The 27,129-nt window shown below is 39.4% G+C and overlaps 4 protein-coding genes across 7 annotated transcripts; 3 read left to right on the top strand and 1 right to left on the bottom strand.

Annotated features, from left to right (window-relative positions):
- Positions 1-2,405: 2,405 nt before the first annotated feature.
- LOC119918088 (tetraspanin-7-like) lies at positions 2,406-6,154 on the top strand. The gene has a single exon (XM_038738620.1). It carries the CDS (start codon positions 2,954-2,956, stop codon positions 4,040-4,042), a length of 1,089 nt encoding a protein of 362 aa, XP_038594548.1. The 5' UTR covers positions 2,406-2,953; the 3' UTR covers positions 4,043-6,154.
- Positions 6,155-7,656: 1,502 nt separating this feature from the next.
- On the top strand, positions 7,657-16,725 carry def6c (DEF6 guanine nucleotide exchange factor c). 3 transcript variants are annotated; one of them, XM_038738618.1, is made up of 13 exons: positions 7,657-7,675; positions 7,953-8,124; positions 8,864-9,004; positions 10,562-10,744; positions 11,448-11,678; positions 11,786-11,932; positions 12,104-12,212; positions 13,225-13,454; positions 13,532-13,639; positions 13,888-14,054; positions 14,828-15,026; positions 15,110-15,200; positions 16,221-16,725. In XM_038738618.1, exons 2-13 carry the CDS (start codon positions 8,029-8,031, stop codon positions 16,424-16,426), a joined length of 1,908 nt encoding a protein of 635 aa, XP_038594546.1. In that variant the 5' UTR covers positions 7,657-7,675; positions 7,953-8,028; the 3' UTR covers positions 16,427-16,725. The 3 variants fall into 3 exon arrangements, with proteins under 3 accessions (XP_038594546.1, XP_038594545.1, XP_038594547.1); XM_038738617.1 differs by lacking the exon at positions 7,657-7,675 and having other exon boundaries at positions 7,750-8,124; XM_038738619.1 differs by lacking the exons at positions 7,657-7,675; positions 7,953-8,124 and adding an exon at positions 8,173-8,688.
- Positions 16,726-18,029: 1,304 nt separating this feature from the next.
- mcat (malonyl CoA:ACP acyltransferase (mitochondrial)) lies at positions 18,030-21,687 on the top strand. The gene is made up of 5 exons (XM_038739068.1): positions 18,030-18,653; positions 19,592-19,679; positions 19,773-19,990; positions 20,067-20,204; positions 21,300-21,687. Exons 1-5 carry the CDS (start codon positions 18,210-18,212, stop codon positions 21,570-21,572), a joined length of 1,161 nt encoding a protein of 386 aa, XP_038594996.1. The 5' UTR covers positions 18,030-18,209; the 3' UTR covers positions 21,573-21,687.
- A 13-nt stretch (positions 21,688-21,700) lies between these two features.
- On the bottom strand, positions 21,701-25,389 carry bik (BCL2 interacting killer). 2 transcript variants are annotated; one of them, XM_038739069.1, is made up of 6 exons: positions 25,319-25,389; positions 25,206-25,225; positions 24,042-24,144; positions 23,551-23,703; positions 23,311-23,458; positions 21,701-22,287 (listed from the first exon to the last, which is right to left on the bottom strand). In XM_038739069.1, exons 3-6 carry the CDS (start codon positions 24,134-24,136, stop codon positions 22,171-22,173), a joined length of 513 nt encoding a protein of 170 aa, XP_038594997.1. In that variant the 5' UTR covers positions 24,137-24,144; positions 25,206-25,225; positions 25,319-25,389; the 3' UTR covers positions 21,701-22,170. The 2 variants fall into 2 exon arrangements, with proteins under 2 accessions (XP_038594997.1, XP_038594998.1); XM_038739070.1 differs by having other exon boundaries at positions 23,344-23,458.
- Between the last annotated feature and the right edge of the window lie 1,740 nt (positions 25,390-27,129).

Genomic DNA, 27,129 nt, shown 5'->3' with positions numbered 1-27,129 from the left:
ATATCACCTATAAAATTGTATCTGAATTTTTACATTTGGCGCCCCATAATTTAATGCCTGTATAATCGAGAACATGTAGCTAAAGTTATTTATTTTTTAAGTTATAAGGTCTACACTAGACAGGGCCAATGCCATAAAACGAAAACCTGTATGATCAATGTCAGGCAGTAAATGCCACCTTTTATGAAGTGCATAATGTTCTGTTTTTGCTGTTTCTTTAGTGTTAGATTGCATTATATGTCAGGGCATATTCTCAACCTGAGGTCACACCCCACCTAGGGGTCTAATCAGGAGGGGTCAGTGGGTGATAAACAGGGACAGAAAACCAGAAAAAACATGTTTATGCTGCCCAAATGAGATTTTCTAAACTTTGCCTTTTTTCCCCCTCTAGCTCCACAATGAGGCTGTTTTGAGTCTCAACCTTAGGGCAGACATTCATGTACATTAGTTATTCCCTTGACTTTTCCTCCAGCACCATCATCAGGTAAAACATTTATTTGTCCAATACTTTGGTTTATGTGTAAATATCTGAAAAACTATTGACATTCCCATCAGTCTCAACTGTACTTTGTATTTTGGTGCTGATTAGCAATTGTTAGCATGCTGACATGCTAAACTAAGATGGTGCACATGGTAAACATACCTGCTTAAGATGTTTGTATGCTTACAGTAGCATTTAGCTGAAAGCAGAGATTGTAGCATGTGCTGTAGACTATCTTGTTTTTACCATATAAGATGGATAAATTACACACGTAGACGTATGTAACATGTACGAAGGGGTTGCGAGTGTTTTAAGAGTCACAAGCCAGAAAGGTTGGGGAAACACTGCTTTAAGGTGTTGCTTTCATTGTCTGTTTCAAAAGGGTGATTCTGCAGCCACCAAAAATAGTGGAGTGGTTTCCCCACGCCTGTATTTTCAAGAAGCTGTATTGGAGTAGCCTTTGAAATCTCATCCTGCATTCACATAAAACTCGATGAGCTGATGGTTATGGAGCAAAGATTAATTATAAACATCATAAACCTCATTTCCTCTGCAGACCTCCAGCGATCTGTGGCGAAATCCATCTGTCTTCACCCTGCTCGCTGTTGTATTCTTCACACACTGGAGAACAAGATGCTGTAGTAACATGGCAAAGACTATAAATCAAAACATGAGATGTTGAGGTCGGTTTTTAAATACAGGGAAAATACATTTAGCTTCAAAACTATGTCTGCAGCCCAAGTCAACAAAATGTGGGATCTAGGCTATAGTATAATACCACATTGGAAGTCTGCACACCCTTCCTCTTCCCAGCCAATCTATTTGGGTATTCCCCCCTCTGTCATCATGTCACTCCTTGTCCTTATAAAAAGAGCCATCTGAATGTGTTAACTGAGAGGCTTTAATTAGCTCTGATTGGGTGGACAGTTGGTGGGAGGGAAGCCAATGCCGAGCAGCAATCACCACGATGAAACTGGCTGCAACAGGGGACCAACAAAGTGCAGTTCCAGTGCAGGTTTTTAAATCTATTTTTAGCATTGCATAATGTAAAAAAGTAACATTTCTAGATGAGACAATCCATAATACAGTAACTGAGTTAGCATAATGTGAAAACAAAGTCCATTTCTTGGCCACTTCTATTTTATTTGGGTAATACCACTGTGACTATTATAAGTCTACTACTATAAGTCTGTTTTTAAGGGGGGGGCAGTGTCCAACATCCACATTGTAAATGTCGAACTACTTTCTAATATTGCACCCTTTAATAACTTAGTGGCTTCATTCGTGTTAGTAAATCCCTTTGGCTGTTTTTCTGGTTGGTAATAATAGTTATGTTGGTTGTCCGTGGAAGAATGCTCCTGGATTTCTCAATTTCTAATAAGTCATTAAATCTATAAATGTTAATAAGTCTGCAGGAAAGGATGGTGACAATGATCAGTCCAATAAGTTAATAAAAGTTGGGGTTTTTTGGTCCAGATTCTCCACAGCCTTTTTCTTTTTCAAAAGACAAATGGACCATTGACAAAAACTTCAGCTAATGATTCTATAACGTTAATTTAAATTAGCTTGACTAATATATAATTGCAATTAGGAATTTGATCTTTTCATAAAAAGCTTCACAAAAGAACAAATATGTTATTATTCTCATAAATGCATTTCTGTATTGAGTATTAAGTGTTCAATCAAGGTTTTAGAGGACCTGAGGATGTGATTTTATGTACTATATAGTTTGCATGTATTTTTGTAATAATGTAATAGGACCATAATTTAAAAAGTTTAAAGAGATGACACAAATATGATCATTTATTTTCAAATCAAATTCAAGCTCTATAAAAATTATAAACAACTTTAGTCGCTCCTTCACTGACATTGTTCCCCCAAAAATACTACTACTAGCTATTCTGGCAGCTGTCACGATATCATTAAAGTTGCACATGGGGACAGTTTTTACATTTTACAAACACGTCACATACACTGAATGACAGTGAAAGAGTTTTTCCCCAGTTAATTTATTAGAAAAATGGACTAGTAAAACTCAAAGGGATGTCTCCTCCACACCGAGAGAGGGTGTGCATCGGTTGATTTCAGGTCCTTCCCACTGCAATCACCTCTCGCCTTGACCAGAACGAGGGGCAGCAGTGAGCGAACAGATGTCGGGATGTGACTATCAGCGGAGGAATTGAAGAGCTGGTAATCATGCAGGTGGAAAGAATGCCCGAAATAAACAAATAAATAAGGTAGAAACGAGGAGGCTGTGGATGCAGATAACGGTGCGGCGCAACACCCATCAGTGTGATTTACTGTCCAGTTGGCGCTGGTGGTGTTGGTGGCGGATTAATAACCAGTCATAAAGAAGTGGGGGATTGTGTGTTGCAGGAGGACGAGAGTGAAGGCACTGATAAAGGAAGGAAGAGGGAGGAGGAGTGTGTAAAAAGGGAGAGAGAGAGGAGTAGATAAAGCCGTAGAGTGATCATGAGTGTTCCACCGCCTTACGGCTCACTGTCAGCTCGGTCGAGTCCAAGCAGACGAGCTTTGGACTGGGAACACGAGCATCTGGCGGTGCGACGACTTTCCTCTCCACGGGGTCTCGACCTGCTTACTCCACCTCCTCTTCCTCAGCGACCCTCTGCGATCCCTGGCTATCTGCTTTCACCATACCAAGAGCAGGAGGAGCAGCTCCATCAACAGCAGCAGCGATTATCCTTGTCTGTCTGCTCAGAGGCCTCCCTGGCGCCACCTGTACCTCCACCTGTGGGTACTTCCCCACCCTGTTGCCGCCCAGTGGGAGTCATGCACCTCCTGCGCCTGGGTCTCATGGCCTTCAGCTGCCTCTTCTGGGCAGCCGGCCTGGCCATCTTCACCCTGGGTGTGTGGGCACAGATTTCACTGGCAGACTTCATGCTCCTTTCTGCCAATCGCTACCCAAACGCCCCAATCATCCTTCTGTCCACAGGTGCTGCCATCACCGCTTGGGGCTTCCTGGGTTGTCTGGGGGTGGCTGCAAACCTGCCCTGCGTTCTTAGGGCTTATGGGTTCTTTCAACTTGCTGCACTTATTGCCGGTTTGGCTGCTGGACTCTCAGGTCTCTTCTATCGTGAAGACATTGCCGGAGGATTTCGCAGCGGCTTACTGCGAGCGGTGGCCGGATACACAGAGGATGAAGGCCGTGCTGATGCATTAGACAGCCTGCAGAGGGCCCTGGAGTGTTGTGGAGCTGAGGGTTGGCGTGACTGGCTCACTTCAGACTGGGCTATCCAGCATATGACCTTCCTGCCCGCAGAGAACGGCACCTCGTTGTCCCTGCCGGACAGCTGCTGCATGAGGCGTAAGGGCTGCAAGAATCGGCCACTTCTGTCAGATGATAACGAAGGAGTGGCAGCTGCAGGAATCCATCCACACGGCTGCTTCCGCAAAGTTTTCAGTTTGGTCAACGACAACGTCTTCCACATTGCCGCCACTGTGTTAGGACTGGCCTTCACCCAGATAGGAGGAATTGCGCTGGCTTGTCTGCTGGCCAACAAACTGGCCCCAAGACAGCAGCAACGTGTGGTGGCACATTAATGGTCAATTAAAAAAACAGGCAAACTAACCTGGATTGACGAATTTGTAAATAATTAGGATTGGAAACTATGGAGTAATAGAGTTGCGAAGTGGCAAATTATCTCAGACATCTTGATAAATTTTATGCCTAGACAATGCTCCTCAAACTTCGCAACTCTTACACTCATAGTTTGTCTGACTTTGTCTTCTGCACAATTTCAAGAAAGGCGTCTTTGATTCAGTGCGGGTGGGAGGAATGTGTGACACAAGAGGTGTTTCCTTAAGTTAAGCTTCTGTCCATTTGATACCTGCAAAGGGGAAGTCGGGCATCACAAATTTGGGGGGGACCAGATTGGGCAGCAGACTGTAAAAAATATAGCAGAACAAGCTCCCTGATTTTGCTAAATGATTTTGTTTCAGAAATGTTTCAATATTGGCATGGATATATAATATGCTTCATTATAATAGAATGTATTAAAAATTACATATTAAAAACAATTATTTATGGTTAAACTACTCATTTTGGTTACTTCCAGCAGTACATCTCTCCACTGAATGCACAGGAATGCTCACCAGCAGATTTCCACTTCAGTTGATTTAGTCTGGCTGTGTTCAGCAGATGTTTGTATCTACTTCATTTAGTTTTCCCATCACATAGACTACACTGTGCTAGAATGGTGCTTTTGAAAAGAACTTAATAATCTATTGCTGTGTGATATTTTGTGCTGTTTATCTGAGAGGCTGTAGTAATTTCTACTCTGTTGAGGTACTTTGGTAAGATATTGACTGCTTTAAAAATTCTTCCAGATGTCTCTATGTTGCTAGAGTTTGTATATTCTGAAGCACAAAATTGTTTTAAATATTGTGAATAACACTTTTGAACATTTCTCCTTAAATGCTCACATACATTGGCATGACCCAGATTTGTGTAACCCACTACTAGCATGAAACAGTGAGTAGAAGTCTAGATCAGATTTCTTTTCTTCAATAATCAAACTCAAGTTGACTTAAATAAATAGTTCAGTAATAGTATACTATCCTTATTTGCTTTTTTGTCAAGAGTTAAATGAGATGACTGATACCACTCTGTGCGCTAAATGAGAAGCTAATGCCAGCAGCCCGTTATTTTAGCCTAGCATAAAGACTGAGAGCATGGGGAAGGAGATAGCTTGTGTAGTTGATTCACTTCAATTTTGTTGCATCTGTCCAAAAATGGTAAATAAACATAGCACGTTAATTAATGAGCTTTAGATATGTTGGTAGGTGGATTTTGTTACCATTAGACAGAGCCAAGCTAGCTGTTTCCCCCTGTTTACAGTCTTTTTTGCTATGCTAAACTAACCATCTCCTAGCTGTAGCTTGATATTTAGCCAGCGTGGACACCCACTTTCAGGCCAGTTACACAAAATCTTTAGATTGAAGGTTTTTTTTGGGGGGGGGGGGTCGCTGCTAAAATGCAATGTCTATAATATTTGCAGTAGTGGCATTACTGTGCATGTCCATAGATGTGTTAAGCTTATAATCATAAAATAAAATAAAAACATGAGTTGTAATAATGCAAACTGGATTTAACTGTAGTAAATTATTGGAGCTGCCTCATTGAACAGATAGTCCAGTCAAATTTCTGAGTACCTCAGGTTTAATCAAAAAATTCAGCTAGTAAAATGTGTCTGCTATTGTTAGGTTTGTCATTATGTAGACTATATTTATGTTTTGGTGTTGTATTATTTTATTTTGAGATTTTCACTGCGCCACATGCAGGTTTTTTGTTCCTCCAATACATCATTTAAAAGGTCAGCCAAATTCCAAATGATCTATTCATGCAGACAATCTGAATCGATCTTCTCATCTAACTCTCTGCAAGAAATCAAAGTGTATGAATGTCATAGTGTTTTTTCTCATATGAACTTGTTATTACACGTGATTACTATATGCACTGAGATAACTCAACATCATAGACTACAGCCCACCTTTCAGGATAGGCATTTTATTGCTCTTGTAATTGTAATGTATGGTCTATATATTTATTTATTCCACATTCATTATTGTATTATGTCTTCTATCAATTACCAACAGTGCAAACAAGCATGACTGAAACTGTAAACTATATCTGTCGACAATAAACAAAAAATCTTTGCCTCATTGCAGGATATGATATTGATTAGACACTGGGAATGGGAATGTGAAGGTCTGCTGCCCTTGAATATATTAAATATATAAATGGCAACAGCATTCTTGTAATTTAATTTTAATGTATTCATAAATGTAAAAACAAAACAACATACAGCTTTGGTAAAGGTACATCTTGTGAATCACTTAAATTTTGTACTTGTAACATGAGTTTTTTTTTCTTTTTAAGTAGAAAAAAGTGAAGATGATATCCCTCATCCACAGATTGGGGGATGTCTGCATTTTAAAGACCTTTACAAAGATGTCTAGGTCTTTATTTTATAAGAAAGGCCATGCTGGACATGTGCCACAGTGGTAAAAACTCCACACTGGGAGGGGTCCATCCTCACTGTGACCTCTGGCTTTGCAATTCTGAATTATGGCTACTGAATGACATCTCATTTCTACCACCTGAGACAAGGGTGATTAAATGTGCCCTTGAAGGGGAGGCAACAGATACAGATTCGCTGCTGAGTGTGATGAAACACAACAGCCTGACCCAGCATTGATTAGTTTATGGAGCAGAAAATCATGATCTATAGGCTGCATCCTCAGTCAAATAGGGTAATATGATGTATATTTTCATAATTTATCACAAAGTTAACCTTAAAACCTATATATATCAACCTTTAGTGACAGGGAGGCTTTGGGCTGTGGCATCCAAACAATGACAACCATTTTTTTCATGACCTAATTATGGTATTGATTAGCCTACATTATGCCCAATAAGGCTTGCTGATGCTTTCTGTCTGATTACACTGTCCTTGTGTAACCTAATTTCCCTTAGGTTGCTACATCCCCGCCAGCAGTTTCATCACACAAAAGATGAGTTCTGAGAGATGTTCAAGCAACACCTCAGGGAAGGACTTGTCAGGGAATCCACATTTTTGCTACCTCTGAAAACTCTTTTGGGTTGGGCACTTTAATGTGCACAATTTATAACTTATATCCTGCAAAAACAAATGCTCACCAGAAGGGACATAAAATGGCTGCAGAGTGCTGCAAATTAAAGTCACCATAAGATCTCCACCACCCCAAAAACACTTCCTAAATATGGAGAGCAGTGAGGAGAACATAGAATTACTTGATTAAGGATGTAAAGGATCACAACCTTAATTAGGCTAATCAGGTTTTAACATTTATACTATCTGTATATTATAAGGGGAACTTCTCAGAGTTGACAGGTTATATTATATATATACTGTCATAATACATTCAGAGATGTTTAAAGGTGTTTTTGTGAATTCAAAATACTGTGGTGTCCCTTAACTTTGCAGATTTTGACACTTCTATCAGAAAATATGGCTTTTTGCTCTTTATAAAAATGGGCGTGTCTCTAAAATCTCGATATGCCTCCTGTATCTGATAGCAGAGAACCTCTTATTCGGTATTTGGATGGCAGCAATTCAGGAATTCAGATATCCACCCTCTACTATCTGGATAAATGTCTTGGAAATGTAGCGTGGATATGTCTACATTAGCTCTGTAAGTTTGTGTTTTTTAATCCAGATCCATGTAACCTATAGAGCAGAAGGCGAGAAAATTATCACACATATATTATAAGAATGTAAACCAGACTTTTCTAAGTGTTTCGCATGTGAAAAAATCGTTTTTCAACTATAGTGGAGGAAAGTGCAGCCCTGCGTCTCTGCTCTCTGCCTCTTTAAGTCTGCCCTACATCTGACTCATTTTGGTCCTTTGCAGTTTGCACAGCAGCCTGTACTCTGTCCCACATTTTATTTGGCGATTCTCACCACCACAGCTCGCCCGTCCCTGCGTAAAAGTTGCCGCGCTGCGCTTGGAAATGTAGTTGCTTTGCGCACGACGAGCTCCCCAAAATGGACTTAAAATCCGAACTCCTCAAGTCCATCTGGTACGCTTTCACATCGCTGGACGTCGAGAAGTGCGGGAAAGTGTCCAAATCGCAGTTAAAGGTAAGTATGCAGTCATTTTAAAATCAGGAAACTGAGACGGAGGGGCGTCCACTGGACAGCACATACTTAACGCTAACATTTCCTTTAAATTCCCTTTTTTATTAAGACAAACCAAAACCCACCAGTCTCTATAGTTTTTATATAGGCCTAACATATGTTGTGAAATATTAAGTTGGACTATGTGAATTAACGTTGTAATCTTGGGAACCGTCAACACTCAAACGCCGTACAAGCTCACACAATCCAAATATTTGAGAAAGCTTTAAACACTTCTTCCAACAAATACGTAACCTGCTCAGAGTGAAGGTGAGGTGTGAGCCCATGTTTCAGCTTTAAGATCAAAGTCCAACTTTTTTTCTGTGGCACAGAATCACAAATAGGCTAGTCACCACCATGGTCAGGGTTTCAAATAAAAAGGCAAGGCAGAGAACACAACAAGTACATATCTTTTATTGTCATCTTTCCCCTCAGTGAGGGTTATTTTTGTCTGTCATGTTTCTTTCTGTCCGGTTCCTACATGCCTGACTGAGCCCCCACAGGAGAGAAGAATCCAGGGAAATAGCGGTAACTGTCCTGACACGCTCCGTCCCTGAAGGCTGTCTGTGCTTGTGTGTGTTTGTGGATATATGAAGAAATAGGGAGGGCGCAGAAGTGATATTGAGACTGTGTTTGTGTGCATATATATATATATATATATATAAATGTACTGTATCTCTCTCTCTCTGTGTTACCTCATCAGGTGCTTTCCCACAACCTGTACACAGTGCTGAATATCCCACATGACCCTGTGGCTCTGGAGGAGCATTTCCAGGATGATGATGATGGGCCAGTGTCTAATCATGGCTACATGCCCTACCTCAACAAATATATTCTGGATAAGGTACTGTGGGTATTGAAATCACCTCCTCATAGCAGTTATTGGAATATAGATATACAGAAATGTTATATATCAAAAAGTTTTATTTAATTTGTCAAGAGTTAAATATATATAGCCTATTTTATACAGTATCTCACAAAAGTGAGTACACCCCTCACATTTTTGATAAATATTTGATTATATCCTTTCATGTGACAACACTGAAGAAATGACACTGTCCTACAATGTAAAGTAGTGAGTGTGCAGCTTGTATAACAGTGTAAATTTGCTGTCCCCTCAAAATAACACATCACACAGCCATTAATGTCTAAACCGCTGGCAACAAAAGTGAGGACACCCCTAAGTGAAAATGTCCAAATGGGGCCCAAAGTGTCAATATTTTGTGTGGCCGCCATTATTTTCCAGCGCTGCCTTAACCCTCTTGGGCATGGAGTTCACCAGAGCTTCACAGGTTGCCACTGGAGTCCTCTTCCACTCCTCCATGACGACATCACAGAGCTGGTGGATGTTCCTTCCATTTGAGGATGCCCCACAGATGCTCTATTGGGTTTAGGTCTGGAGACATGTTTGGCCAGTCTATCACCTTTATCCTCAGCTTCTTTAGCAAGGCAGTGGTCGTTTTGGAGGTGTGTTGGGGTCGTTATGCAGCCCAGTGTCCGAAGGGAGGGGATCATGCTCTTCTTCAGTATGTCACAGTACATGTTGGCATTCATGGTTCCCTCAGTAAACTGTAGCTTCCCAGTGCCGGCAGCACTCATGCAGCCCCCGACCGTGACACTCCCACCACCATGCTTGACTGTAAGCAAGACACACTTGTCTTTGTACTCCTCACCTGGTTGCCGCCACACATGCTTGACACCATCAGAACCAAATAAGTTTATCTTGGTCTCATCAGACCACAGGACATGGTTCCAGTAATCCATGTCCTTAGTCTGCTTGTCTTCAGCAAACTGTTTGCTTTCTTATGCATCATCTTTAGAAGAGGCTTCCTTCTGGGAGAACACACACTGGAGTTTTATTTTGACTCAATCCCACATACACTGCCCTGCTGCTGTAAACACTTAAAATGTATATTAATCCACCACTGAAAATAGTTCCCAAAAAATACAGTATTTACTCCAAATTGAGCAACATTTGCTAAAAACTAAAGTGGATAGCTGTAAGGAAAGTGTGTAGTTTTTGTAGATTTGTTACCTTTCTTTTTATGGGATTTGTTGACAACAAGATATTGCCAGTCATGTCCTTTAAGTTCCTCTTACATTAGAATTTGAACATATTTGTAAAATGTGCACACTTAATATCTATCATTTACTGGCTTATGAATGATATTGGGTTGTTCTTACCAGGAACTTTGGAAATTTCATTTTACAAACATTTCTTAGAAGCAGAGCTGCTTGTAGAGGCAGATATAATCTCCTTGGTTTAAGTCAAACCTCCGTAGATGCAGTAGCTTTCCATGAATCTGGGTTTAGGTTAGGAGAAAGACATAACCTCATTGGTTGAGTGATTTATCATACCCATTATGTTTCAGTCATTAGAAGTCTTTTTCTGTCTTTTCAGGTCAAAGAGGGTATGTTTGACAAGGAGAAGTTTGATGACCTGTGCTGGATGATGACCAGGAAGAAGAACTTCAAGGGGCTACCACAAGGGGCACTGCTATCTGAAAGAGACTGTTTCAAGCTCTTCTGTTTATTCAACCTCCTGTCTGAGGACCGCTACCCGCTGGTGATGATACCAGAGGAGGTAAAAGAGTTGATGAGAGAGTAAAGTTTGTTTGTGTAAAACGAGAGACACATACTGTAGGTACGACTTAATTTTGGGGATTTGATAGAGGCCTGATTGACTAGGGGTTAGCTAAGAAGTTCCAAATCCATTTTATTTGCATATACGCCTCTGAGTATAAAATGCAAACATTTTGATTATGTACAGCAAGAGAAACAATAAGTGCAAAAATTTCTTCCTTAACATTCACTGAGCGAATAAAAATAAATAAAAAGTAACAAATCACACAGGGAAACAAGTCAACACCAAGGGTTAGAGGCAGTTACACGACACACTTTCACGGTGGTCGCCTTATTGCTAAAAGGATAAATTATGGTCCTTATAAACCCAGCTTGTGTCTGACAGTAAAATTTTTCACAGCAGAAAAAAAAGTAATTGTAAGTAAGTAAGTTAATGAGTCTCTTCCTTCCTGCACTTCCTCCGTAATGCTTTTGGTTTCCTGTAGACAGAGATAAAAATAAACCGCTTTTATACCGTCCGCCCAGTAGCTTTCCTCTGTAAAGGTATATGTTGCAGAAATACACTGATGCAATATGTCAGCTTACTCAGTATCACCCAATATCAGCAACAGTGGCCTAGCTAGTATTATTTTGACCGTCAATATTTGTTTTTTGGGATCTTTTCTTCATAAACTTATATATTTCTAATATTTTAATACTTTTAGGTGGAGTATCTCCTCAAGAAAATATCCACAGCCATGAGCCAGGAGTGGGATGGGAAACCCTTGGAGGACTTTATGTCGCGGGATGCTGCAGTGCAGGAACAGGACATGTCTATATGGAGCTTCCTGGAGCACCTGGGTGCTGGCCGGCTGATGAGGGTCACCAATGCAGAGGCCTTCAGTCTGGCTTTGGACGAGGTCTTTCTGGAGATGTATCACAATGTCCTCAAGAGGGTCAGTACTTTATGTATCTTCTTTTTTTTCCACTCAAGGTTTTTGTTTTGTTGTATTATCTCTTGTCATTTTTCTCTTTCTTCTTCAATTCTGTGCCTTGTTTCCAGGGTTATATGTGGAAAAAGGGACATGTACGTAGGAACTGGACTGAGCGTTGGTTTGTGCTGAAGCCCTCCTCCATGGCTTACTACGTCAGCGAGGACTTGAAAGACAAGAAAGGGGAGATCCAGCTGGATAAGAGCTGTGTCATTGAGGTGGGTGAAGAAATGTAATTTAAACATTGCATGTTTATTCATATGGTGTGCAGGCAAATTATGTGCTTTGGATGTGTTCAAACAGGGTCCTTCTTGTATTTTAATAACATGATTTAACCGTCAAGCTACACTATCTGAAATGTGTTATATTTTCTCCTCTTTCTGTTTCAGCCTATTCCAGACAGGGAGGGGAAGCGCTGCCTGTTCTGTGTGAAAACCCACAATAAAACCTATGAGATGAGTGCGCCTGACCAGAGACAGAAGGTGGAGTGGACTCAAGGTGTGTTGTTGTGTATAAGGTTAGGCAAACAGAGTCATTTTGACTGCAGTGACTTATCATGTGGGGGACTTCTAATAAAATTAACTGATTTAAGATGAGACATTTTGAAGAAACAATTTGAATTTTTGGCTTGTTTGCTTTTTTGTGCAGAGTTGAGAATTGATTTCACTCTTATGGTAAATATGAAGCTGCTCTCAGAAGCCAGTAAGCTTAGCTTAGCACAAAGACATGACACAGGGAGAAACAGCTAGCCTGATTCAGTCCAGTCTAGACTCCAGGAAGTTACTCTGCACAGCCAATACATAGTCCAGCATTATAACCTCCTGTAAAACCTTTGTTTTTGTACTAATAGAATTTGTTAATTATTGAGATTTAGAGGTACTGGCAGGTGGATTTTGTAACTGTTGGACTGCGCTAGTCCAGCTGTTTTCAGTCTTTATGCTTACCTAATCAGCCTCTGTCTGTAACTTTGCATTCACTGTACAGATATGAGAGTGATATCAATCTTCTCATCTAACTGCAAGAAAGAGAATAAGGGTATTTCCCAAAATGTCAAACAGCAGTCCAAAACCCAAAGATATTTAATTTACAAAGTTATAAAACAGAAAACTGCAATACATCTTCACATTTAAGAAACTGGAACCAGAGAATGTATTCCATTTTTGGTTAGTAAATATCTTAAACAGTTAATCAATCATCAAAATTCTGTACTCGATTAGTCATTTTAACACTAGATTAAGGTAAAGGGCCATAAAAAAAAATTATTATTATTATTAAATTATTTTCTGTATTCACGGTTAGTGCTCGCTAAGCATCTTACAGCTACAACAGTCACTGGCAAATCCTACTTTATTGGTCATTTCCATAATTTTGGGGATTTGAGGAAGAGAAGAAATACTGCTCCTTTATTCATTCATCAAAATGAAGAAGCAAAAACAGTATTAGAGTATCTACCATGTGTAATTCCTAGAAAAACAAATACCACTTTAAGATCTTTATGCAACCTCTTCAGCTATTCAGACAGCCCTTCGTCTCCAGAGTGCGGCCAAGTCCTCCCTTCACCATGAACTCAAACTGAAGAGACGGGTCCAGCGGGAACACAGCCAACAGGAGCGCAGCCGGAGCTCCCGGAGCAGCTGCAGCAGCCGGAGCAGCTATTCAGACGACTCCACCATCCAAGAGATGGAGAAGATGGAGAAGGAGAAAGACAAACAGGATTTAGAGATAGAAAGCATCATACAGGTAAGAGCGGAAGGAATCAGTGGAGGGACAATTAATCGTAATGTTAGTTTTAACCTCCGTTTATCTGTTTCTTGCAGCATGCACGTGAATTGGAAACGAAACGAAGGGAGGCAGAGGAAAGAGAAAGGAGGAAACAGAAGGAGGTGCAGATGGAGCTGGAGAGACAGCTCAAAGAGGTTGAGACGGTAGGAGAAACTTTTCCAGATGACAATGTTTATTAACAATTCGCAGAAGTTGGATTTAGAGTCCATCCCATTGACTTTGACCTGTCAATACAGCACGAAAACATTGGCATTATAAAATTCAGGCTTAACCTTCAGTGATTTTTAGTGGTGTAGACACAGTTATGGCATTCCTGGAAAAGGTGATTCAGGAATAGGTCAGTTCTTTCCACCCAAGTGGTGTGTGTAAATGTGTGTGTGTGTTCACCTAGTTGAGAGACAGCATGCAGGCAGAGATGCAGGAGAAGGAAAGGGAGGCTGAGCAACAGAAGAAGAGGATCCAGGAGTTGGAGCTGACGCAGCGGAAACTGGAGGCTGCTCTCAACATGGAGATCCAGGCTCGGCTGGAGGAGGAGAGGGCCAGACAGGAGCTGGAAAGGTAACAAACATACACACCCACTGTATTCCCCTATACTCTGAACCAGGGGTTTTCAAAGTATTTCTCTTTTGGGGATAATCAAGGATCAAGTTTTGGTACTATAGGTCTCATAATGCTTTGGGGGATGTTAACAGCAAATGATGCAGAGGACTAAGCATATGTCTTAAAACGTCAGCCCTGTTTTTATCCTGTATTTGTTTACATTTTGGCAAACTGGTACCATTAAAAGTACACTGAATGAGCTATTTTTGCAATGTACCCATGAATAAACAGAAAAGTATCACTGGATTACTTTTACTTTGAAGAATACTTTAAAAATTGATGATTCTTTAGATGATTTGATCTGAAAACTTCTAAAGTTCTAAACTATTTCTAAGCGGATTAATAGACGTTTGTTTGCGATGGACAAAAGATAATGTTATACACAAAAAGTGTAAGTCCTACTGTTCAGATTTGACTGAGTTATGACTCAGAGAAAGAGTAGGATTTTTGCAGCAATCTGGCGCTCATGGTTTTGAAATACCTCAATTGCCTCTGAGCTGTATGTCACAGCCACTGCTGCTGCTTCAACTGCTGACCGTAGTCATCGTGGTCACCAAGCTTATTTGTCTGGGCCAAATCAGAAGCCAAACTACAACAAGTGACTTCTCGTTATTTTCAGAACACTGACATGCTGTGCTAATGAAAACCCACAATCTAAACCAAACCAAACTACAGACTTTGTGGTGACTTGATTGTATTTGGTGCTTCTTGTCTGTCTTCTTCCTCTCCAGGTTGCTGCAGGTGGAAGAAGAGAAGAAGAAGCAGTTCCAGCTCCTCCAGGAGCAGCAGAGGGCCTTGCAGAGCCTCAGCCCCATACAGGTGGCCTCCGATGGCAGTACAGGCGAGGATACCCCCGCAGCTATTCACTCGGCCTCTCAGGAGCTCCTGGACCTGCGGGCCTCTCGCCAGAGGAGCCACCAGCACCTGGAGGCAAGAAGGAGACAGTGTGTTTAAATTGGCGCATCATGTTTAATACTATAAACACCCTCATGAGAATTTTTTTCCTATTCCAGGAGCTACAAGAGAAGCTGAGGAATGCCAGTCAACATGTGCGGCACTGGAACGTCCAGCTGAACCGTCTGATGACACCCGTCACTCCTGGAGGTGCTGTATGCTCTTATTGCTGTGGGTCTGATTAAAGGGGCAACACAACTTTTAAGTTGATGTATGGGCTGGTGCCCCAATGTCAGCAAAAATGCACCCTACTGAAATATAAAGTAGTAAAAATCTCTCCTTGCCCGAGGGGTAATAATTATTTCATTTTAGCACACCTTTGTGATTATATCCATCCATTCTCTATAACTGAGCATACTGTGTAGGTGTCAGGGGGGCTGGAGCCAGTCCTAGCTGACATTGGGCGAGAGGTCGTAATTATAGCTTCACCTAATTTTAACAGGCTAAAATTGTTGAAATTTAAGAAAAGGCTTTATTGATCTGTATTTGAGCCTAATCTCTAATCTAGGGGTCAAGTAAGCATCGGGTTATTTTAAGGTATGTTAAATTGGTAAATGAAAAGACAGGTGAGGTATGAAATCCAGTCTACAGTCACTAGATGTTTTGGAATTACCATCAATTTAAGTAAAAAAATGGTAATTTATCAAAAATCTATTGTGCTGAATAGATTGATTTCCTATAAGTAAGATCCTTACAATCTCTGTCCATTTTGATTAATTTTGTTAAAAAAAAAAACAAATTAATACAATAATAATAATAAAAAGTATTCTAATGTACATCTGGATCCAAATCTGCATTAAAATACAGTCATTGCAGGGCGCTGGTTAGCTCGGTTAGAGGCGGTGAGTGCAGCTCTTTACTGCATGTCATCCCCTTTGTCTCTCTATCTGAAAAATAAATACCAAAAAATATCTTTAAAATAGAGTGATGGCATACACTAAAATTTCTTTCAAGAAAGTCCAGTAGTCACTGAGAAAATATTGAAAACTGCATTGTCAGGAAATCCTTTAAAAATTCCACTGAAATTGACCGAAAACCGTCAACACAAACTTACAAACACCTAATGGTACCTAAAATATAACCTAATTTTGCAGCCTTGACCTAAAAGTCAAATATATCAGTGAACCTCACAAAACCAAATGTTTTTTGTTTGTTTGTTTGTTTTTGTAGAGCGTTTGGAATATCGCCTATCATCAAATCGCAAGTGTCCCAAAAAGGAAGCCCTGGCCAGTAACGAGTTCATCTCTAAATTCAAGATAAGAGCCGATCAGAACAGCCAGCTACCAGAGGACGAGAGACTGGAGGAGCAGATGGAGGCCGCCAACCTCTCAGATGGATCAGACGAATCACAGGGAAAACCCAATGGACAAATGTGATCACCGAGTTTACGGTTAGGGGAACACGTTTTCACATCTACACATTCAGAAATGATAAAATTTGCATAAGACTGAGAGCGGAAAGTGGAAGGAAAAAAGCTATTAACAATACAAAAAGTGTTGTGTTATATTTATACATTGAAATGCACACTAAGATGGAGAGAAAAGATGACAAAGCACAATGTGAAGCAGGATTTCATAAAAACACATTTGACTTACTAACATTTGACTGATCAACAGAGATTTCCAGTTTTGTACAATAAAATTTATTGGTGAATAATAAAACTCATTTTATGAAATTTGTCTTTTCTTTTCGTGCCACTTTCTACTTCTACTTTCACTACATTTCAGACTTTATTACAATTATTTCACAGCTTAATTTACCAGTTATTTTACAAGTTAAGATTTTTGTCTACACAACATACAAAGAGATTATGAAACATGATGTTTTGTTATAAATTAAACTACCCAATAGTTTAGACAAGTACAGCTGGAGCGATTAGTCAATTAATCCATTAGTTGACAGACAGAAAATCTATTGGAAACTATATATATGTAACTCACATTTTTCATGCTAAAACATTTCATGATTCTATTTTTACAAACCAAACAATCAATCGATTAATGGAGAAAATAATCAGCAGATAGGTCAGGCTCTACAAAAATCATTAAAAGTGTAATTAAAATATTCAAATGTTAAATGACTTATTATATTGTTAAACAGCTCATAATTATTAAATAAGAAGAATGGTAATAATGAAGAATAAATACATTAGAGTAACATTTCTTTACAACAGCCTTTTATTAATTTTTAGCTATAAAAAAATTAAAAAAAGATGAAAGTGCCATCTAGATGACACCATGGAACTCATTTTTACCATGTGCAGTCAAAACAAATTAGCACTAAAATATCCTTATGCAGGGAGAGAAATTATCTACTTTTTATAATTTGTCATTATGTTTTTACTGTGTCTTAACTGAGAAGAAACTAAAGACAAATTTCCTTCCCTATTCTTTATTGTCATATGCACAACAATTTACAGTGGTAGCAGTTGTTGGGTAGTACAATGCTCATACAAAAATCTGTATGTATAAAAAAATCACATCTAATTAGAATCTGAAACAAAATAGTGCAATAACTACAATATAGAAATAAAATGTAATATAAATATACTGCAACAGACAGGTGATTACTGTATATACGTAATGAGAACTGGTTATAGACAGGTATGCACATTGCACATATATATATATACTGTGTTGGATCAACATGTAGTAAAATAAATCTATTTAGTGTGATGTAAACAGGTTGTAAACAATAAGTAAGCAGGTGGAGCCAGTGCAGTGGAATGTAATTATGGCAGTAGTGTAAGGTGTAGTATAAAGATCAATATGGAATTAAATTCAGTCTTTGATGGTGGATATTTTCTAAAGGTTCGATATATAGAAAATATTTGTTTTACAAAGATACGCAATAAGGGAGTGATGTGCTAAATTGATCTCCTGTATGAAATATGTTATCAATAAAATCATGGCATATTGTGGCCTGAAGGTGGCGCAGCAGCAGGAAATAACAGAGAGGTGACCCGGATAGAAAATGAAATCAAGCCAGGTGACCTCAGTTAACATGGCGGCTCTCTGGACTGTGTCATGTGGACTGTAGAAAAGATGTCTGTTAGGCGCTAAATGTAGTGTTTCGTTCAGTAAGTATAGTTTTACAGTTTAATTGCAGATTATGGGTTTGTCTTAATTCGTGAAGAGATCCTTAAGGCAGGAGTACGCCATGTTGGCATCAGTGGCTGTCCGTGTGACAGCAGCCTCCAGAGGGAAGGTCAGGTCTCTGGTCTCTGTGGGCAGGAGACTGTCCACAAACCAACCTGGCTCCCCGGGTGGAACTCACCACCCTCCGCCCGGAGCCCCCGCTCCTCTCCCGGACACTGAGCCGCCCGCGATGGAGCAGTGGCGACCCAGAAAAGACCCCAGCGGCTGCTCCGTACTCCTCTTCCCTGGGCAGGGCAGCCAGTTTGTGGGCATGGGTAGAGGACTTTTGAAGTACCCCAACGTAAAAGAAATGTTCATGGTAGCCCAAAAGATCCTCGGGTACGACCTGCTGGCTCTGTGCCTGGAGGGACCCGAGGAGGAGCTGATGAAGACGGTTCACTGTCAGCCGGCGGTGTTTGTCACCTCGCTGGCTGCAGTAGAGAGGCTCAACCACGAAAACCCCACGGTTGGTAGTCTGCAATATATTCGACAACTATTTTGTCATTAGAAGTCATTTGTGAAGGGGAAATGGCAAAAATGTGCTTGTTCCAGCCTGTCTTTGTGTGGAGTTGATGAGTTTCTCTCTTTTTATGCTTTTTATATAATGGCAAATTCACTTTTTAAGTTTTGGACAAAAAAACAATAACAAACAAGCAATTTATCGACTCTGACAGTTTTCTGACCAAATAATGAATCAAAAAAGAAACAATTATGATGATAATAAACCGTATTAGTCTCTATATAAGCCTTTTATTAATTTTACTGCATTCTTCAATTTCCATCTTGTTTTAACTGTAGGCCTATCACTGATTTAATGATTTAATTTGCATTTCAGGACAGCAAAGAGGCAAATAATATCAGACACTTAAAAGAATACAGAATAAAGTGGAATAAAATACCGAACAATAATATTAAAGAGGCAAATAATATCAGACACTTAAAAGAATACAGAATAAAGTGGAATAAAATACCCAACAATAATATTAAGATAAGACATGTTGGAAATAAAACAGCATGCTGGCATTTTAAACAGCATCTTTTTAAATATAGGTTTAGAAAAGTGATTTTAAAAGATTTGCTTTATCAATTTTTTTAAATAATAAAAATATTTATTATTCGCAGCACTAGTCCATTTTTTAATATTGTTTATGATTAATATTTTATTGAAATTTTCCTTGTTAACACAGTAGTCCAAAACGACTTATATTACAAAGAAAAAAATATATGTATATTTTAAAAAACCTATGTAATAAATTAAACATATTTTGATCCTTAAAAGTAGCAATATCATGACATAAACAGTCCATTAAAAGAAAAAGTAGCTACATTTTATGAGCAAAACAGTGAAACTAGCACTAACTGGAACAAGTACGTGTGGTCATGTTTTTACACTTCTGTCCTCAGGCCATTGAGACGTGTGTTGCTGCTGCAGGCTTCAGCGTTGGAGAATTCGCTGCCCTGGTGTTTTCTGGTGCCATGAACTATGCAGAAGGTAAACATGACGAGTTTCTTAACTTGTTTGGGACAAAGATGTTACCCAGTTCAAAAGTTAAAGTGTCATATTTACCCCCTCTGTGTCTTCTAGCTCTCTATGCGGTAAAGGTGCGTGCAGAGGCCATGCAGAAAGCTTCAGAGCTGGTTCCTAGTGGGATGCTGTCAGTCATTGGTAGACCACAGGCCCAGTATAAACATGCCTGTGTGCAGGCAAAAGAACACTGTGCGAGCCTGGGTATAGAGCAGCCGGTCTGCTCTGTGGCCAACTATCTGTTCCCTGATGGCAGAGTCATTGCAGGGCACCAACAGGTATTTCAAGGCAGTTTTGATTATTTTAAATCCTGCACATGCTTTGTGCTTTATCATTACAGTGTTGTTTTTCCAGGCTCTGGATTTCCTCCAGCAAAACTCGCGACATCTCCAGTTCATGAGGACCAAACCTCTCCCAGTCAGCGGGGCTTTTCACACAGAGCTGATGGAGTCAGCCACTGAACCCCTCAGAGAGGTGCTCAGACAGGTGGAGGTCAGTCAAACATTTTTTAAGCCACAGCTGCACTTCATGGTATATTCTTATGATCCAATGGTTGCCATGATAATCATATATAATCATATTTCTGACTGCTGCTAGAAACCATCTTGCATTTGCATGACAACCAGCATACAGCATAACTGCATGTTTAACATGGTTTTTAATGTAATGATTGTTTCCATATTCATATGTTTGTAAATATAATATAAACATGTTAATTTAAATGTCGCTTTGTTTCTAAAAATATAAAACAATATTTAAAATATTCTGTAAAAATTATGAAAAGATTGATCATTTACTGAACCTTTAAGACAGAAATCCGCATAGTTATGTCCAAAATAAAAGAAATGCCAACATAAAGTGTGTTTTAAACAACCACCTTGAACCAGTGGTTCCCAACCTCTTTAAACTAGAGCCCGACCGATAAATCGGTGTGCCGATATTGTCAGCCAATATGAGCTGATTGCAGATAAATGGGTATCAGTGTTTATGACAATTAAAAAAGAAACAGAAAGACGGATTCTTCAATAATGAGTGTTGTCTTGCAAAATCTGTCCACATACGTGTTTGGATTTTATCTTGGTGAGGTCTCTCTTTTTGTTTGTGTTGTTTCTGAAAAGAAGAGGAAAAAAGGGATATCGGCCGATATATCAAAAGATCGGATTTTAAAATCATCAAAAATGGTATCCATCTTAGAAATCCCATATTGGTCGGGCTCTACTTTAAACAAACTAGAGCTGCAATGATTAATCCATTAATTAATCAGTAAATTGACAAAAAATTGTCAAATTGTTCAAGCAAAAATGCCAAACATTTACTGGGTCCAGGAGGATTTCATAGATAATAAACTAAACTTTGGACTGTCCTTTGGACTTTTTTTGCAATTTTCTGACATTTTATGTAAGCTACAAACCAACCATCAACATTTTGTACTTGAGAGGGTAAAAACCTCACTGCCTCACTTTAACAATAATTCATTTCATCCACATCTCGTGTAATAATTTCTAACCTCACCAATATCTCACACGTGCACGCCTGGACTGATTTAGTACTTGTCACTTAACCCCTCTCTCTTCTCTCACCGCTCAGGTCCGTCGTCCTGAGATCAACGTGTACTCCAACGTGGACGGCAAGCGCTACATGAACGAGAGCCACGTGCGCAGGCAGCTGGTAAAGCAGCTTGTGTCACCTGTGAAGTGGGAGCAAACTCTGCACGAGATCTACGAGAGGACGCAGGGGAAGAAGTTCCCTCACACCTATGAAGTCGGCCCGGGAAAACAGCTCGGTGCCACACTTCAGAAGTGCAACAGGAAGGCCTTCAAAGACTATGCACATGTGGAAGTCACCACTTATGAAGACTGATAATGCAGATAGGCAGACTCAGGACTAACAAGATCCTAAACCTGCAAGCTCCTGTGGTTGCTTATTATGGTGTTGCTTGTGTATTATTATGTAATTAAATGATTTTTTAAGTTAATGACAATACAGAATTTTATCATTTCAAAGTTTATTTGCATCACATGAAAAAGCACTTTAAAATCTGAAGTCCAGCTCCCTTCGTTTTATATTACGTCAGGCTACATATTTTTTTAAATGTTGGCCTCTTAAACCAGTAAGAAACAATTCTGGATACAAAAGACTGCAGGCCAGCAACAGTCCAGTCTTGGGAAACTTTTTAACATTAATACAATTGTGAACCAACATGTCACTGCTACAATATGCTGGCCTACCCCTTGGCAACACTGTAAAACTGATTTAAACAATTTCCTAATGCTCTGACGAAGTTTACAGTGTTTATTTAACCCGTTTTAAATTCAATACCTCTCATGAAAATAGTATAAAAAGAGAAGTCAAAGTAAACAGCAGAAACAAATCAGCAATAATTGTCACACATTTGCAAACATATTTTTTTTTTTTTTTTTTAAAGATATGATGGCCGAAAAGACCTGCTAATGGCCCTTTAGGCTTTCCATTCCACCCATAGTGCACTGAAAATGGTCACTGCAGCCACCAGTGCCACAGCTACCAGTGCTCCTCTGGTCCAGCCAGTGCAAGTTACTGGTTTCAAGTTGGACACCTGTGAAATGAAAAAAAAAGAAAATCAAATTAGACTTTTGATAGTTTAGCAACTTTGGAGCAACAATTTTCAGCGAGACATATTGAATTTTTGTGTGTGCTATTTTACAAAAATTTCCATAAATAGTATAAAAGTCTAATTAAAGGTCTTCAAATGTCTACTTTTGTCCAAGCAAAAGCCACAAATATTCAATTTACAGCTATTGCTATGCATTAAAAAGCTACAAAAGTTGATATTAGAAAGACAGGAAACCGAGAATATCAAGCAATTTTTGGTTGAAAAATTTAACGATTTAAGCATAAATGTAGCCACTGTATTGTATGTGTGTAAGTTTTTCTGTAGTAAGGATACTAACCGTCCACTTGTTATGAACAAACACAATTGTATTTACAGTTTTATGATGCTGCTTTTTTTGCCTGGGACGTGCCAGGGAACGCAGCGTTATGGCGTGTTCGCAAACAACGTGAAGTGTTTCTAGCGTCGTAATTACAATCAAAGCCGATGGAAAGACGTTCCTGCCGGGTGGATGATGCGACGCGAACATGCAGAAAATCGCTTTCTTTCGCGTGACGCTGCGTCATGAGAGCCTATCAGGGCTTAGCGAATCGTTCACAAAAATAAAGGTGTGTTCAGACCAAATGCATTTGAGTAACAGTGGCAAATCTCAACAGCCAACTGGAGTAACACTTTGTTGGTTGTATTAAAGTATAACCAATAGCAGAAATCAAGAAACAGAGTCTACCATGTAGTCCTATGGTTTTGCTCACCTATCTCCAAGCCCTCTCCTTTTTTGTTCTATCTCTGTACATTAAAGACTTTGAATTGTAGGCCCAAAGATGGCCACAATATGTTTGTCCTCCATTTCTGAATCTCTGACGTCAAGAGAATCTCAATGCTGACAGGCTTTCTCTACACAGCATCACACCAAAATAGTGTCGTCCAGCACCTATTTGTGTCTTTGCATTGATTTGGTATGTAATTGTGCAACACAAATTATTTGTATCACTTTTAGTCTGAACACACCATAATACCATAGAGAAGATGAAGAAGTGTTACCCAGGCTCCCCAGGCATCAACTCTGAGGATCCCCTGCCCAGGCACAGAGCTCGCCACCCAGGCCTTCACTGCCGCAGACAAGCCCTGGAAGCCCCATAACTGACTGTGGATATCCCTGAAAGAGAACAATATCAGGTTGCACAATCTTAACAGCCAGATCTGAGGTCACACAATACGGATTGGGATGTTTGTTTTCTGATTTTATACCGATAGATTGTCCTGGTCAGTGCCTGAGCAAGTCTCAGCACGTGGAGAGGGATTGGTAGCCAGTTCGGCTGTCTGCTTGCCCATTCCCGGTCCAGCTGATCTCCAATTACAGCCAACTGGCGCCCGAAGGCCCTTGCAGCCCTGTCGTTGATCCTGAAGGGTTAACAAAGATGACTCTTGTTCAGTTATCAAGACTTTTACAATGTTGCTTTTCTCACACAAGCAGTGCTAGTCAAGTCAAGAAGTGTGTGAGGACATTTTGAATGTACTGTACAAAGATAATTTAAAAAAAAATACTAATCCAGTTCAAACAACACAACCAGAACACACTCCTACATCCAAGTGATTCTCCAAACAAAAGCCTTTTTTAGATATTGTTTATTTTTGGTACAACTGATCCCACATGGTCTGTTGCCGGAGGCGCAGTCTGTCTGAGCTGTATGTACAGTAGTTGTTATTATGAATAGTGTGGGGAAGGGCCTGTACTGTACCTGAGGTTCACGTCAAACAGGGTGTTAGTGTCCACCTCACCAGATCCAGCCTGGGGGGAGACAACACGACTCAGCTGTCTTGATTGTTCCACCATGGTGTTTTCTGGAAACAGAACCGGTATCATGCAAATTATTCATACATGTCAGAGAAAGTACCAATAATTCAATAGCCATGCAGGATAGATAATGGTTCCATGGTATTTGAAAGTGTTTGTGTGTTATCCTTGCTCTGCTCCCAACGTTCATAAACAGGCTGTGTAAATACTGGGTCATGTGACCAGGATAGGTGGTGGCTGTGTTACCGGGGAGAAACCAGGTAGATAAAACAGGCTCTTCAAGGTTTGAAGAGATGACATCATCTGATGGATTAAGTCCAGCTGTTGTGGCCATTAAAAACTGTATATTGCAACAAGAGGGTGTTAACCTGTTGCAGGTTAAGTTCCCTTGTGGACATGACTCTGTTTAGAGCTAGTTTATGCAATAATCTGTACATCTAATCTACCTTTGTTACTGGCTTTATGACTTGTTATTTTCTGATTTGCCCTAACAATCAGGTTTGTTCCCTCCTACGTGCACCTGTCCTCAGACCAGTTCCTGTTGTACCTGCCCTCATGTGCCTTCATGCAAATACTCCATTTCCATAACTCAAATCAACCAAACTGCCTCACCAAGAAGAAATAAAAACATCACTGGCTCCAAAGAATCTACTTATAGACTTTAAATATTTGAGTTGAGTTGAGTTAATCTATTATAAACTACTAATAAAAAGGTTTCCCTGTGTGTAATTATATGGTTTATGCCAATTCATCATCAAAATACAGCCCTAAATGCTGCAACTTTAACAATATAGTAACAGCCTCCACTCCAAAATAATGCCCAGAAACTCAAACCAGTTTATGAGTATTAATCATGTAATAGCCTGTAGTCCGTCACCATATTGTCATAACAAAGAGATGAGGTCAGCCTTCCCACCCAAAGTAAACAAAGGTTGTTTTGAAGATCAGCCGTACTGGATAACGCATTAAGGCACAGATATATATTAATCCTAACTACATTTCCAAATTAACTAGTATATTGTATCATGTTGAAATAGCATCATGTACAAATATACAATCTTCTGTAAAACAGGTGCATGCACAATCAAAAAAGCGAAAGTAAACCTACCTTATAAAGTGGACGCCGCCCTGTAATAGATATGAAGACATAATAATTGAAATTTTGAGTGGTAATGGAAATAATAAAAAAGAAGAAATATTTGTAAGGGTTCCTGTACTTACAGCAGCGTCCTTTAATCTTGCTGCTCTCAGGTAACTGACACAAATATCTTTGGCCACGCCTTTTACCTGCTTCTACAGGACAGTGACCATCAGAGGGCGACAGCATCATCATATTAAAACAGAATATCATTATCATCTCATCATCATATAAACAGAAGATATAATTTTCTTTTACTTTAGAAAATGAATTTCTTTTCCTGAATACATAGTTTTGCTCATACTAATAACAGCACAGTGATGAATGCATAAAACAAGGTGTTGTGGAAATTGTATATTGCTGATGAGGGATTAAGCAAATAATTGAGTTACAACAAACTGTTGTCTTTGAAGAATTTATAAAAGAGAATAAACAGAGAAGTACTAAAACACATAAACAGCTGGACAGAGCAAAGGGATGCATAATCATTTACACAGTCTAGGTTTCTTTGTTTGGGGGGACAGAGATCCACTCTTGGCCTTGAATGAACTTTCAAGAAGAGGAGAGGAACAGCAAGAGGGGGAAACACTAAAATCTAAAGGTGTGGACAGACCAATATAATGAATAAAGAAAAAGTTAACCAAGAGCAAAAAGGCTAAGGATGAAAAACAATATATCTATAAAACAATAATAGTAATAATAATAATAATAAAAGAACATGTATAAAAGATTAAATGTAAGAGGAAACAATTTTCTGCCATTACACAAGGGAAATGTCATATTCAAGAGAATATCCAGCAATGTTCCCAACTTCAGACTATTTTCAATGTGTGTGGAAAGTTTTTATGCATCCCTCACCAATAATGTTGTTTATATTATAATAAATTTAATCTACTTGTTAAACCTATGTTACAAATGTAGAGCTGACATGTATATGTTTATATGCAGCCATTTGTCTGATATTCACCTTGTCTGCATAGTTGTATATATTTTGTCATTTAATGAATATTAACTTTCTCTCTGCAGCGTGTGATTCAAACTGCTCAGAAGATCATTGGTACCCATCTACTGAGCGTCAGTGATATCGATGTGAGGTGAGGCTAATAGCTCTTACTCGTACTTATTGCTGCTCTTACAAATATCTATAGTCATTTGTAGATCTCTTATTGTACTGATGCCTTATTGATGCTTGGATGTTTTTCCTCAAATGTTGTTCCTTTGCACTATTGTATAATCCGTCCAACAATTACAACTTGCACCACTGTACATACGGAATATTTATTCATACTGTATTACCATAATCATACTCATGGCCTGTCATAGCCTGTACATACGCGTAGCAACAGAGTTTCATGTAGGCACATATTTATATTTATATATCATTTCATACATTGCACTGTGTATATTACTGTATCATATGTTATTTAATTACTGCTTAAGCACTTAGATTCTGATTCCTTCCTTTATTCCTTCTTATATTCCTTGATTCCGTCCTTGATTCCTTCCTTCCTTCCTTCTTTGGTTCCTTCCTTCCTTCCTTCCTTCCTTGATTCCTTCCTTCCTTTCTTCATAGATTTCTTCCTATATTCTTTGCTTGCTTCCTTCCTTGACTCTTTCCTTCCTTCCTTGATTCCCTCTTTCCTTCCTAGATTCCTTCCTTGATTCCTTGGTTCCTTCCTTCCTTGATTCCTTCTTTACTTGCTTTATTCATGCCTTGATTCTTACCATCCTTCATTCCATCCTTTTTCATTCCTTGATTCCTTCCTTCCTTACATCCTTTCTTGATTCCTTCCTTCTTTCCTTGATTGATTCCTTCCTTCCTAGATTCCTTGAATCCTTCCTTGATTCCTTCCTTCCTTCTTTGATTGCTTTCTTCCTTCCTTTCTTGATTCCT

The sequence above is a fragment of the Micropterus salmoides genome, unplaced genomic scaffold, assembly GCF_014851395.1.
Source record: "Micropterus salmoides isolate LMB-PRFRI ecotype aquatic unplaced genomic scaffold, ASM1485139v1 Ms_hic_scaffold_23, whole genome shotgun sequence".
Classification (NCBI taxonomy): Eukaryota; Metazoa; Chordata; class Actinopteri; order Centrarchiformes; family Centrarchidae; genus Micropterus; species Micropterus salmoides.
Note: the sequence above shows the minus strand (reverse complement) of the source record. Positions and strands in the feature narration are given on the sequence as shown.